The sequence below is a fragment of the Jaculus jaculus genome, chromosome 5 (assembly GCF_020740685.1).
Source record: "Jaculus jaculus isolate mJacJac1 chromosome 5, mJacJac1.mat.Y.cur, whole genome shotgun sequence".
Lineage (NCBI taxonomy): Eukaryota > Metazoa > Chordata > Mammalia > Rodentia > Dipodidae > Jaculus > Jaculus jaculus.
Window position 1 is genome coordinate 44,933,216 of NC_059106.1, and position 14,946 is coordinate 44,948,161.

At 44.8% G+C, this 14,946-nt stretch overlaps 1 protein-coding gene across 1 annotated transcript; it reads left to right on the top strand.

Moving 5' to 3' along the window:
* The first annotated feature begins 1,954 nt into the window (after positions 1–1,954).
* Cenps (centromere protein S) lies at positions 1,955–14,610 on the top strand. The gene is made up of 5 exons (XM_004657657.2): positions 1,955–2,092; positions 9,309–9,432; positions 10,053–10,086; positions 12,354–12,420; positions 14,288–14,610. Exons 1-5 carry the CDS (start codon positions 2,045–2,047, stop codon positions 14,426–14,428), a joined length of 414 nt encoding a protein of 137 aa, XP_004657714.1. The 5' UTR covers positions 1,955–2,044; the 3' UTR covers positions 14,429–14,610.
* The last annotated feature ends 336 nt before the right edge of the window (positions 14,611–14,946 follow it).

Genomic DNA, 14,946 nt, shown 5'->3' on the forward strand with positions numbered 1-14,946 from the left:
AAGATCATCATAATAGGAAGAAAAGATCATGACATCAAAATAAAAGAGAGACTGATTGAGAGGGGGAGAGGATATGATGGAGAGTGGAGTTTCAAAGGGGAAAGTGGGGGGGAGGGAGGGTATTACCATGGGATATTGACCTACAGCTATCTGAACCCCAACCTCTGGAGACTGTTTCACCAAGTCTCCCTACCAGGAATTCACTGACTGTCTTGTGAAAACCCACACCAGAGTCTCAGTGCAGAGGACCCATGCTCCAGCTGTGGCTACCACATAGGGTTTTTATACAGAAAAAGTGAATTAAGCCTTTTTTTTTTTTTAAATCTGGCCATGGTGGTGCATGACTTTAATCCCAGCACTTGGGAGGCAGAGACAGGAGAATCACCATGAGTTCAAGGCCACCCTGAGACTACATAGTGAATTCCAGGTCAGCCTGGGGTAGAGTGAGACCCTACCTCAAAAAAGGGAGGGGGATTGGAGGGATAGATGGCTTAGTGGTTAAGGCACTTGCCTGCCAAGCCTAAGGACCCATATTTGACACTCCAGATCCCACATAAACCACAAAGGTGAGGCAAACCCAAGGTCGCACATGCCCACTAGGTGGCGCAAGCGTCTGGTGTTGGATTCCAGTGGCTGAAGCCCTGGTACACCAACAATTGTAGCTCAGGCTGACCTGGAATTCACTACATCGTCTCAGTGTGGCCTCGAACTCATCGCGCTCCTCCTACCTCTGCCTTCTGAGTGCTGGGATTAAAGGTATGCACCACCATGTCGGGCCTGGCACACCAATTCTTTCTCTCTATTTTTCTCTTAAAAAAAAAGCAATAATAATAATAATTTAGCTGGGCATGGTTAGAGCATGCCTTTAATCCCAGCACTTGGGAGGCACAGGTAGGAGAATCACCATAGCTTGAGGCTGCCCTGAGACTATGTAGGGAATTCCAGGTCAGCCTGGGCTAGAGGGAGACCCTATCTTGGAAAACAAACAACAACAGCAACAACAACAAAAAAATAAAAACAGGGTGCTTGCCTGCAAAGGACCCAGGTTCGATTCTTGCATCTGGAGTTCTTTCTTTCGCAGTAGCTAGAGATCCTCATGTTCCCATTCTCTGCCTCCTTTTCTCTCTCTGAAATCAATCAATCAAATATTAAAAAAAATAATTTTACTAGAGGGAGACTATGTTGAAAAACAAATATATATGTAGAGAGAAAGTGAATGAGAATGGACACACCAGGGCCTAGCCATTGTGAATGAATATCAGTAACATGTGCCACCACGTGCCTCTGGCTCTACATGGGTACTGGGGAATCAAATCCAGGCCTTCAGGCCCTGCAAGCAAATCCCTTCAACTGCTGATCCATCTCTCCAGCCCCTCATTTTATTTATTTATTTATTTATTTATTTTTGTATTTTATTTTTTTTAATTTTTATTAACATTTTCCATGATTATAAAATATATCCCATGGTAATTCCCTCCCTCTCCACCCCCACACTTTCCCATTTGAAATTCCATTCTCCATCATATTACCTCCCATTACAATCATTGTAATTACATATATACAATATCAACCTATTAAGTATCCTCCTCCCTTCCTTTCTCTACCCTTTATGTCTCCTTTTTAACTTACTGGCCTCTGCTACTAAGTATTTTCATTCTCACGCAGAAGCCCAGTCATCTGTAGCTAGGATCCACATATGAGAGAGAACATGTGGCGCTTGGCTTTCTGGGTATTTTATTTTTATTTTTATTTTTATTCTTTGGTTTTTCGAGGTAGAGACTCCCTCTGTTCCTCTATCCCAGACTGACCTGGAACTCACTCTGTAGTCCTAGGCTGGCTCTGAAATCCTCCTACCTTTTCCTCCCTAGTAGCCAGACACACCAGGTGACGCCAGGGGGCGCTCGCGGAGGCGCCGGAAGGAGGAGCTTCGCGCTTTGGCCCCCTGCGCGTCCCGTCGCAGGCACAGCGCGGGAAAATCTGACCAGAGGGTTGCAGCTGTCTCTTCACTCACCCTTCACACGCCGGCCTAAGGCGGTCAGCCGAGATGAAGGAAGCAGAAGCCGAGGAGCAGCAGGAATTCTCTTACCAACAGGTACTCCGGGACTGACAAGGACGGTGTCAAGTCCCAGGGGGTTGGAAAAAAAAAGTCTCGAACCCTCGGTCAGCTTGGGCGTGTGCGCATGCGCTTCCCCGTCGCCGGGGAGGGAGCGGGTCCCCGACGCGGGAGTAAGCCGCAGTCTCCGCTGCTTACCTGGGTTGTGATGGTGCGGTCTGGCACGCGAACGCGAAGGCAGGAGGGTCGTGAGTTCGAGGCCAGTTAGTAATACCCTGTCTCAACGGCAAGAGAGACAGCTTGTGCCCTGCAAAGGGGAGGACTGCGCTGCAGAGCAGGAACCCGACCCAGTCCGGCCGCCCGCATCCCATCCTCCTCTGCCCTGGGCTCGAAATTTGGGGTCCCCTACTGTATTGCTTCTATCTCAAACGCAGTTTTCTCCTTTTGCAAAATTGGAATCGGTAAAGCTATCTCTCGGGGTAGGGTCGAATATATTCATCTGCTGGGTGACCAGGTGGCGAGTCATGAGAACATCTCTATGCCCAGTTGGCAGCCTCTGAGAGGATCGACTGGCCACCTCAAGGGCTGGGAGAGCTGAATTCCAGCAGCGGTCTGCCCCGCCCTCTTATTTTTAGCAGTCCAGACTCAGATTGCAAGAATCGTGCTGGGACCACTCACATGCCTCATTCACCCATCCATGGGTCTGCGTTTTGTTTTATTTGCTTGCCCCTAGAGTGAATTTTATTTTCGCTGGCAGCACCTGGCATTCTCTTTCTCTTTCAAGGTACAGTCTCACTCTAGCCCAGGCTGACCTGGAATTTACTATGTAGTCTCAGGGTGGCCTTGAACTCACAGAGATCCTCCTAAATGCTAGGATTAAAGGCTTGTGCCGCCATGCCCGGCTTGGCTTCTCTCTTTTTAAAATATTTTATTTTTGCTTATTTATGAGAGAAAGAGAATGTGTAGGCTAAGGCCTTTTGCCACTGCAAACAAACTCCAGATACATGCACCACTTTGTGCATCTGGCTTATGTGGGTCCTGGGGAATTGAACCTGAGTCCTTAGGCTTTGCAAACAAGTGCATTAACCACTAAGGCATCTCTCCAGCCCACCTGGCATTCTCAGGGGTGGGTCTACTAAGGAAACCTGGTTCCTCTCAGTGATCAGCCATTGTATATCCTGCTAGAGGTCCTGGATTCTGTTCCCAGTAAAGAAGTGGGGGAAGGGAAAAGGAAAAGAAAGGAAATGATGAAGAGGAAAAAAAGAAAGATGAGCAGGTCAGGTTCAGGGTAATTTGGCAGTATACCCTTTGGTCTTTTTCTTCTGAAGTATTTGAAAATTTATTGCAGATAGCTTGGCATGTTACCATCAACTTTTTAATAATTTTTTTTTATTATTTATTTACTTGAGAGAGGGTAAGAGGCAGAATGAGAGAGAGAATAGGTGTGCCAGGGCTTCCAACCATCGCAGATGAACTCCAGATGCATGTGTCACCTTGTACATCTGGTTTATGTGGGTACTGGGGAATTGAACCGAGGTCCCTTGGTTTTGCAGGCAAGCACCTTAACTGTTAAGCTATCTCTGCAGCCCACCATCAACTTTTTTATGGAGAGGATTTGAGGAGGGTCTCATGTAGTCCAGGCTAACCTTGTGCTCTATGTAGCAGAGGCTGTCCTTGAACTCCTAATGCTCCTGCCCCCACTTCCCCAGTACAGGGATTACAGGCATACCTTACCATGCCCTTTTTAACTTTTTGTTGTTTTGAGGTAGGGTCTCACTCTATCCCAGGCTGACCTGGAATACACTATGTATTCTCAGGGTGGCCTTGAAATCACAGCGATCCTCCTACTCTGCCTCGCAAGTGCTGGGATTACAGGTGGGCACACCTGGCATGACTTTTTATTTGAAGCAAAGAGAGAAGAGAGACAGACAGAGAGAATGGGTGTGCCTGAGCCTTCAGCCACTGCAAACAAACTCCAGATACATGCATCATTTTGTGCATCTAGCTTTACATGGATAGTGGGGAATTGAACCCTGGTGGTTAGGCAAGTAAGTGCCTTACTGAGCCATCTCTCCAGTCCCCCTCCCCCATTTATTTATTTATTTATTTGGTTTTCCCGAAGTAGGGGCTCACTTAAGCCCAAGCTGACCTGGAATTCACTCAGGGTGGCCTTAAACTCATGGCGATCCTCCTACCTCTGTCTCCCGAGTGCTGGGATTAAAGGCCTGCAGCACCAGGTCCAGCGCCCCCCTCCCTAGTTTTTGAGTGAGGGTGTCACCCTAGCTAAGTCTGACCTGGAACTCAATTCTGTAGCCCTGGCTGTCTTTGAACTCAGCCTCCTGAGTGCTGGGACTAAAGATATATGCCACCATGCCTAGCTATATCTTGAATTTGGTATACGTCTTTCATGAACAAAGGTGTTGTGTTCTCTTACATTCTCTTACTAAAGTACTACATTTCAGGGCTGGAGAGGTGGCTTAGTAGTTAAGGTGTTTCCCTGCAAAGCCTAAGGACCCATGTTTGGTTCCCCAGACCCACATAAGCTGAATGCAGAAGGTGGCGTGTGCATCTGGAGTTCATTTGCAGTGGCTGGAAGTCCTGGTGTGCCCGTTCTGTATATGTCTGTCTGTCTGTCTGTCTCTCTCTCTCTCTCATAAATAAAAATAAAAATATTTTTTATAATTATCATATTTCAGTAAACTAACCTTGATAAAATCTATTTGAACGTATGGTCTACACTCAAATGTCTCCATTGTTCCAAAGATCTTTTAGATATCTTTTTTTTTCCTTCATACTGGATCAATTCAAGGATGGGATTAATTCTGTCTTTGGTTTTCACTTTTTTACCTTTTGTGACAGTGACAATTTTGAAGAGTCTATTCATGGTAAAGGTGTAATGGGAGAGTAGGGACTTTTATTTTTTTTAATATTATTTTTTCAGGTGTGTGTGTGTGCACACGCACGTGCGTGTATGCATGCGTGCACACCAGGGTCTCTTGCCACTGCAAATGAATACCATATGTACATGCTACTTGTTTTTGTTTGGCTCTACGTGGGTGCTGGGGAGCTGAACTCTGCCCATCATGCCCTGTAAGCAAGCATCTTCAACTACAAAGCCATCTCCCCAGCCTGACCTTTGTTTTTCTCTAATTGTATTTATTTATTTTTATGGCGCTAGGAATTGAACCTAGGGCTTTGTGCTTGTCAGGCAAGCACTCTGTTGCTGAACTACATCCCTGGATATTGTTTTTTTTTAGTTTTGCATTCTTGGCTCCTAGAACAGCCTGACTCTCATTAGGCCATAGACGCTTACTGATTAAATGAGGCTGTGAAGATGGGCTGAGATGTGAATCAGTTCTGATATGCTGGTAGAGGACTCCACCATCCATGCAACCAGCCATTTTTGGCACCGAGTAGACTGCATTGAACATAATGAAGGATCCTGCCCTTGTGTTTAGAAGGTAGTAACTTCCCCTCCTAGTGCAGCAAGGTCTGCAACATGAAAAAGGAACTAAGCTCAGGAAGTAGGGACCTAGTACATGGAGAGAAAACTTCCTGGGGTCAGATGCTTTTAGAAAGATCCTTGTCCTCTTTCCCCAACCCCCACCTATGCCTAAAAGAGGACCTTTTAGATAGGTCTTTGTCCATCCTAGGGTGATGATGATTTGGTTCTCTGTCCCAAAGGTCTGAATTACCTTGTGATGTCTAAAAAAGTGAGGTGAATCCCTTGGGTTCTTCTTGCTGGGTGTGATAGCCCACACCTTTAATCCCAGCTCTCTGGAGGCAGAGGTAGGAGGATTGCTGTGAGTTTGAGGCCACCCTGAGACCCTGTAGAGAATTCCAGGTCAACCTGGGCTAGAGTGAAACCCTATCTTGGAAAAAAAAAAAAAAAAAAGTGAGGTGATAGGAAATAGGTATCTTGCTTATCTGCCTGGCCTCTGTTTTTTGATTTTTTTTTAATTTGAGAGGTAGAGAGAGAGAGAGAATGGGTGCACCAGGGCCTCCAGCCACTGTAGACGAACTCCAGATGCATGCACCACCTTGTGCATCTGGCTTACGTGGGTCTTGGGGAATCAAACTGGGGTCCTTTGGCTTTGCAGGCAAACACCTTAAACGCTAAGCCATCTCCTCCAGCCCCTGACCTTTATTTTTATTTTTTTTTTTAAACAAACAAACACACCTCTTATTTATTTATTTATTTATTTGAGAGCGACAGACACAGAGAGACAGATAGAGGGAGAGAGAGAGAATGGGCGCGCCAGGGCCTCCAGCCTCTGCAAACGAACTCCAGACGCGTGCGCCCCCTTGTGCATCTGGCTAACGTGGGACCTGGGGAACCGAGCCTTGAACCGGGGTCCTTAGGCTTCACAGGCAAGCGCCTAACCGCTAAGCCATCTCTCCAGCCCCTTTATTTTTTTTTTAAAGAATAAAGTTTCTTTCAAGCCAGGCGTGGTGGGGCACACCTTTAATCCCAGCACTCAGGAGGCAGAGGTAGAGGATCGCCACGAGTTCGAGGCCACCCTGAGACTACATAGTAAATTCCAGGTCCACCTGGGCTAGAGTGAGACCCTACCTCAAAAAATAAAAAAATAAAGCATATTTCAGAGTAAGAGGTGAAGAAAGCAGACTTCTCTGTGAGGAGGGGACTTTCAGTGCTAGAAAACCCCAGGTTTGTGGGTTTTTTTGTTTTGTGTCTTTTTATTTATTTACTTATTTATTTTGAGTTAGGGTCTTGCTCTAGCCCAGGCTGGCCTGGAATTCAATATGTAGTCTTAGGGTGACCTCAAACTCACAGCGATCCTCCTACCTCTGCCTCCTGAATGGGATTACAGGCGTGTGCTACCACTCCCAGCCAGCTTTGTGTGTTTTGAAGTTCATCCTAATCTTACCTAAATAGTGAACACTTGCTGGGCAGGTAGAGTCAGCTATCATGGGTAGGGTTGAACCAGCTGTCTTGGGTAGAAGAGTCTACTGTCTTGACCCTTGACAAAGGCCATTGCTTAATGTACTTAAACGAAATTTTTTTGGCAGGGGGTGCTGGCAAGATATCTTAGTAGTTAAGGTATTTGCCTGCAAAGCCTAAGGACCCAGGTTCAGTTCCCCAGTATTCATGTAAGCCAGTGCACAAGGTGGCACATGCATCTGGAGTTCATTTGCAGCTGCTGGAGGCCCTGTTGTACCCATTCTCTCTCTCTCTTTCTCTCTGTCTCTCAAATAAATAAATAAATAAAACAATGAAGGGCTGGAGAGATGACTTAGTGGTTAAGGTGCTTGCCTGTGAAACCTAAGAACTCATGTTCGAATCTCCAGGTCCCATGTAAGCCAGACACAAAGTATGCAATGTCACACATGTGCCACAAGGGGCACACATGTTTGGAGTTCATTCACAGCAGCTGAAAGGCCCTGGTGCACCTGTTCTTTCTTTATCTCTCTTTGCCTCATTCTGTGTCTGTCTCTCAAAATTAAAATAATAAGAGCCAGACATGGTGGCACACACCTTTAATCCCAGCACTTGGGAGGCAAAGGTAAAAGGATCACCATGAGTTCAAGGCCACCCTGAGACTGCATAGTGAATTCCAGGTCTGCTTGGGTTAAAGTGAGACCCTACCTTGAAAAACCAGAAATAATAATAAATAAATAAATAAAACAAAATAATACAAATATTTAAAATTTTTTATTTGTGTGTGTGTGTGTGTGTGTGTGTGTGTGTGCACTCACACACACACAAATGTGTGGACATGGCAGGGTCTCTTGCTGCTGCAGTTGAGTGAATGCCTCTGCAGCTTTATTTGAGTGGTTGGGGAACTGAACCTGGGCCTGTAGGCTTTGCAAGCAAGAGCCTTTAACCACTGGGATATCTTTCTAGCCCCTTATCTATGTTTTAAAGGCCCATTTAGCTTGTTTTGAGTCTTTCTTGGTACTTGTCTGCCGGAGGAAAATAAAGTGTTTTTGTTTTGTTTTGTCTTTTGGTATCTAGAACGATTGCTGAGGGTTGAGGGTATAACTCAATGGTAAAGTGTTTGCCTGGCAAGAATGAGGCTGTGGGTTTGGCCCCAGCCTTACAAAAAAAGGGAGAGAAGGACTGCTGAGGAATAGGAGGGTTGCTGAAGTGTCTTAAGTCAAAGGAGAGTCAGATGTGTCTTCATCAGCCTTTCCTGTATTTTCGCTCTTTGTGACATGCAGGCCTGAGGCTATGTGGGGACTTGGAACAAAGGGATGGGATCCTTCTGTCTCTATATGATTACCACAAGCCCTGTCTGTCTTCTCATCATGTTCCCTAGACACCTCGTTCGGCCTTTACTCCACGGGAGATGGGCAACAGTTGTGTAATAACTAAGAAAAGTCATACTGATACTTGGCAAGGACCAGTTTGACTCTTTTCCCCACTGACCTGCCATTGTAATTTCTCATTTTTACCTGACTTAAATCATTACCATTAGCTAGGAAGTAATGTTTCTACAGTCACCTTGTAGAGGGTCTCATTAATTGATTAGTACACTGAAGTCTCTCAGCCATTATGGAAAGTACTAAAGGAATTAAATGGCTGAGCAGACTCCTCTCTTCTTGGTTTTAATTTTTTTTTTTTTTTTTAGTATTTTATTTTATTTATTTGAAAGAAAGAGGCAGATAGAATGGGTACGCCAGGGCCTCTAGCCACCTTGTAAATGAACTCTGGATGTGTGCGCCAGCTTGTGCATGTGGTTGCATGGGTACTGGGGAACCAAATCTGGGTCCTTAGTCTTTGTAGACAAACACCTTAACTGCTAAGCCATCTCTTCAGCCCTTAACTTTTTTTTGTTTTCTTTTTTGGTTTTTCAAGGTAGGCTCTCGCTCTAGCCCAGGCTGACCAGGAACTCACTATGTAGTCTCAGGGTGGCCTTGAACTTACGGTGATCTTCCTATCTCTGCCTCCCGAGTGCTGGGGTTAAAGGCGTGCGTCACCATGCCCGGCTGAGCCCTTAAATTTTAAAAAAATATTTTATTTTTACTTACTTATCTGAGAGAGAGAAAAATAAGCATAGAGAGAGAGAGAAAGAATGAGCAAACCATTGCAAATGAACTTCAGACACATGTGTTACCTTGTGCATCTGGCTTTACATGGGTACTGGGGAATTAAACCTGGGTCCTTGAGTTTAGGAGACAAATGCTTTAACCACTAATCCATTTCTCCAGCCCTTGTTCTTAATTTTTTAAGATACGGAAATCTGTCTTTACAACCTTACTCCTAAAGTACTTTGATTTCTTTTTCCCCCAGAGGCTAAAGGCAGCAGTTCACTACACAGTGGGCTGTCTTTGCAATGAGGTTGCTTTGGACAAGGAAGTGCAGTTCAGCAAACAGACCATTGCAGCAATTTCGGAGGTGACTTTTCGACAGTGCGGTACGAAGCCATACTCTCTACCTCTTGGTTTATAAATGCCTAGAAGGAGCATGTGTGGGTGGGAGCTGTGGCATGCCTTCCACGTACACTTACTGTCACAGTCTTTGCGAACACTCCTTGGCATAAGATTTGAATGGCTTATGGGGAGACCTATTACACCAACACTGAGGCAGAAACGTCTTTATTTTATTGTGATTAAACTGTCCTTATGACTAGGACATTAGACATTCCATTTTTCATGACAAACTTTATAAAACTTACATCGTTCAGAGTTTGATAGCTGAACCTGTGGCATTGTTACTTGCTTGACGTTAGAGGAAATTAGTGTCCTCACAAGCTCCAACTTGAAGCAGAATTTAAAATTAGAGGATAATTCTAGAAACCAAAGGAATGGTCACAATTAGTGGGAGGCTTGTAATAAAGGGTGGAGGGTGCCAGAAGGACAAGGAGGTGATAGTTCAGAAGGCTAAAGGCTGTTGTCCACTGTGGGGCAGCCTGGCTGACGTGCCTCTGCTCACTTGTTAGCCACCGGGCTGACTCGAAGCGAAGGCTTCCCTCTGCTTTCTTCTGAAATCAGGTGCCATAGTGGCTAAAATGTATCTCTCTTCTTTCTCTTTCAGAACATTTTGCCAAAGACCTTGAAATGTTTGCCAGGTGGGTAGAGAAGTCCATTATCCCTCACTGGCTTGTTACCGTCTTTGATACCCTCCATCTGGTTGTATATTTCAGGAGTGCTTCCATGGGTGTGTGTGAGAGAGAGAGAGAGAGAGAGAGAGAGAGAGAGAGAGAGAAAGAGAGAGAGAGAGAGAAAGAGGTCGGGGGAGAGGGAGAGGGAGAGAGAGAGGGAGAGATTTTGTGGATAATCATGGTTCAGTGGAAATCTGACATCTGCTTTAATTACATCAGTTCATGCTCGTCTTGGTCTTTTGGTATTCTTTGAAGTTAGCTCTCCAAGTATTTTCTGTTGAAGAACCCATGTTCTTCAGCTCCAGGTTGAAAGGGTCTGGAGAGCGTGTGGGCGTCTATTTGAACAAGCCATGTTCCGGGGATGGTTGGATTTCTGAGGACTCGGGGCGTCGGCCCTTGCTGTGCGCAGCAGTGATTGCTTGCAGGTGGACGGATGACGACAGGCAGAGGCTTTCTTTGCCATGTTTGTCACGAGGGAGGCATACTCTGGAAAGTGGAGGACTTGCTTTCAGCTGGCAAAGCCAGAGAGCTCTTACAAGTGATTTATGTTCTCTTCAATTAGTACCCCAGGTAATTGGAAACAATTGCAACATGTGGCTTTTATGCAGCAGTTGAATGACAGAGGCCTGAAAAGGCTCAGGCTCTCTGAGTTGCTCCCACTTCTGATTTGGTGCCAGCATCTCCGCACCCCATGCTTTTCACCTTGCTCCGAGTAGCTCTTTGTTTCTGGGACGAGTATTTTGAATGAATTAAAGCAAGCAGTAGGTCCTCCTAGGGCAGGCTCTAAATCTTTCCCTTTCTTGTACATATTACCAGTGCCTGCAAACCACTTAAAGGTGGTTCTTTTTTTTTGTTTTGTTTTTGAGGTAGGGCCTCACTTTAGTCTAAGCTGATCTGGAATTCGCTATGTAGTCTCAGGCTGGCCTTGAACTCACAGTGATCCTTCTACCTCTGCCTCCCGAGTACTGGGATTAAAGATGTGTGCCATCACACCTGGCTAAAGATTGTTCTTTGTTCTACCTAGGCTTTTGGGGAAGGAGTGCATGAATAGGTTGCTGGCAAGTAGGGTATTGGAAGCAACTACATATGCTTTATCTGTAAGTTAGCCCTTGGAGAATGTCTGAATCTTGGCTCACATGAGGCCCATGCCTTATGGAAATTTTCTTTATCTATTTAATTTTTTTTTTTTTTTTTTTCTTGATGTGAGATCTTGCTCTAGCCCAGGCTGACCTGGACTTCACTATGTAGTCTCAGGCTGGTCTTGAACTCACAGTAATCCTTCTACCTCTGCCTCCTCCCAAGTGCTGGGATTTAAGGTGTACACCACCACACCTGGCTTATTTGATGTTTATTAACAAAGCTGATATATATATATATTTTTTTTTTAATTACTTAATTTATTTATTTATTTTGGTTTTTCGAGGTAGGGTCTCACTCTGGTCCAGGCTGACCTGGAATTGACTCTGTCATCTCAGGGTGGCCTTGAACTCATGGCGATTCTCTTACCTCTGCCTCCCGAGTGCTGGGATTAAAGGCATGCACCACCATGCCCAGCTGATTTTTATATTTTAAGACTTACTTTCTCTCTCTCTCTCTTTGTTTCTTTCAAGGTAGGGTCTTGCTGTAGCCCAGGCTGATCTGGAGTTCACTCAAGCCTCAGGGTGGCCTGAACTCTCAGCAATCCTCCTACCTCTGCCTCCCAAGTGCTAAGAATGTGCCACCATAACTGGCTTCTTCCTCCCCCCCACCCCTGAGGTAAGGTCTCAATCTTGCCAAGACTACTCTGGAATTCATTATGTAGTCTCAGGCTGGCCTCGAACTCACAGATAGATCCTCCTACCTCTGTCTCCCGAATGCTGGGATTAAAGGCATGTGCCACCATACCTGAATAAGGCTTATTTTCTCTACACTGATGATGTACACTAACCTTCTTGCTTCTTTGGGGGTCCTTGTAGCCACTGTGACAAAACACTTGGGAAGGGTCTCAACTCTCTTTAACTCTATGTAGCATTCGCCCTTAGACAGAGTGACCGTACAGGCTTCTGCTTTTTCTCAATCTGTTCAGTTGGCATGTTGGATGGTGACTTTGCTCATTTTTGTGTCACTATTGCCTGATGCCCGTGTTCTGAAAAGATGAGACTTGCTAGCTGGCAGTGTGACCGTGAACTCTTACATTTCATCAAAAGTTGGACTAATAGCAAACATGTTAGTGACTTGTTTTGCCCTTCCTGCAGACACGCAAAAAGAAGCACAATTAGCACTGAAGACGTGAAGCTCTTAGCCAGGAGGAGTAATTCACTGGTGAGAGATGGATTTCTTTCCTCACTCCCCTTTTCTAGCAGAATACATTATTCCCAATTAATCACTTGAAGGCATGTAGTTATTCCCCAGGGCACCTTGCATTAAAAACTAGAGATGGCTGAACCATTCAGACCTGCCTGTAATTTATAGTCTTTCTTTCATGATGATGGATCTTGCGAAGCTAATTTGAAATTTTCTAATCAGCATTCTCTGGGTACAAATTATGCCTTTTTGTAATATCTCAAAACTTTGATCACATGTTTTACTTACAGCGCATTATCAGAGACTGGTCATGGGCTAGAGTCTAGTCTATGGAGTCAACTTCCTTTGGATACCCACAATTTTTTATTTTCTTTGGTTGCACTGGGGTTGAACCTAGGGTCTGTCCTCACTTATGCTAGGCACATGCTACACCAGTGAGCTACATCTCCAACCCCCACATTTTAAAAAATATTTTTATTTATTTGATAGAGAGTTGGGTGCATGGGGCTGTTTGTCACTGCAAACGAACTCCAGATGAATGCATCACTTTGTGTATCTGGCTTTATGTGGGTACTGGGAATCAAACCCAGAGTAACAGGCATTGCAACCAAGTGCCTTTAACTGCTGAACCATGTCTCCAGCCCTTTTTTGCTTTTTATTTTGAGACAGAGTCTTGCTAAATTATACAGGCTAGCCTTGAACTCATTTTTTAGCTCACTCAGGCTGTAAATTTGGGATCCGCCTGTCTGGGCCTCTCTGGTAGTTGGGATTACAAGTTTGCCCACTACACGCTGTTGTTACCCACAATTCTGATGTGCCTGATATGGAAGGGGTTATATGCAAAGTTAAACGTACAGAAAGGGGCACATTTCCTATATTTTTAAAATAATTTTTATTTATTTATTTGAGAGAACAAGAGATAACGAGGCAGAGAGAAGCTCCAGGGCTTCTAGCCACTACAAACGAACTCCAGACGGCTTTGACTGAGTTTTCATGAGGCAGTGGCCCTGTTCTAATTTGTCTCTGGTATCTGCTACACAGACTTTCCTTAACAAGCTTGGATAACTTGAAGGGTGTACTGTTTATACTTGTGTTTTGTATAGGGTATTATGGTTGGAAGGCCTTCTAGAAAGAAACTTCAATTCTGGGGAGGGGATGGGATCCAGGGCTTTGTACATGTAAGTTTTACTTATTTGTTCTTTTTTCTCTTATTTTAAGTGTGTATAGATGTCTGTCTGTCTGTGTTTGTCGGTGTAGGACAGAGGACAACCTTGAGTGTTGTCTTCAGGAACTCCATCCACCTCCTTTGAGACAGAGTTTTTTGTTGATTTGGAGCCCACCAATTAGGTTAGATTGGCTGGTCAGAGAGCCCCAGGGTTCCTCCTGTCTCTTCCTCCCCAATACTGGGGTTTCAGGTCTATATTATCACCATGCCACACATTTTTACATGGGTTCTGAGCATCAAACTAAGGTCCTCATGCTTGTAGGGCAAGCACTTAGCCCACTAAGCTATCTTCCCACACCCCTTTTATCTTTTTCTTTTAATATTTCATTCATTTAGTTATTTAGTAGAGAGAAGGAGATGGGGGATTGGGTAGGGAATGGGAATGCCAAGGCCTCCAGCCACTGCAAACAAACTCCAGATGCTTCTTGTGCATCTGACTTACATGGGTTCTGGGGACTCAAACTTAGGTCCTTTGGCTTTGCTGGCAAGCAACTTAACAGCTAAGCCATCCCTCCAACCCTCTTTTTCTTTTCTTCTCTGTGTGTGTGTATCTTCATGTGTGTGAGTGCAGACACACACATACCAGTGTGTTAGAGGACAATTTCAGGTGCTGAGCCTTGCTTTCCACCTTGTTTGAGACTTTGTTTCTTTTTTTAATAGCTAAAATATATCACAGAGAAAAATGAAGAGATTGCTCAGCTTAACCAAGAACAAAAGGCAAAGAAGAAAAAAAAGTTGGAGAATGAAACTAAGAATTCTGTAGAGCCAGAAGATACCGAAGTGATGGAGAGTGAGAATTAAGTCTCACCACTTGGGGAAAGGCAGGAAGTGCCATGCAGAAATGCAGACATGTCAAAAAATTGAATCAGGCTGCATGTGTCTGGAGTACATTTACTGTGGCTAGAGGCCTGGCACACCCATTTCTCTCTCTCTCACTCTACCTGCCTTTTTCTCTCTCAAATAAATAAATAAATAAGGGCTGAAGAGATGGCTTAGCAGTTAAGGTGCTTGCCTGCAAAGCCAAAGACCCAGGTTCGATTCTCTAGAACCCACATAAGCCAGATGCACAAACTGGCACTGGAGGCCCTGGCACACCCATTCTCTCTTTCCTCCTGCCTATTTCTCTTCCTAATAAATAAATAAAATAAAAAATAAATAAAATATTTATATTTGCTGCATTGCATTCTCTAAGTTGTTAACTCCGAAAGCTAGCTTAAAAGATTGCTGGGAAAGTTGCTCAGTGGTAAAGAAGCTTGCTTGCAAAGCCTACTGGCCTGGGTTCAATTCCCAAGCCTCCCCAATATGCCATATGCAAAAAG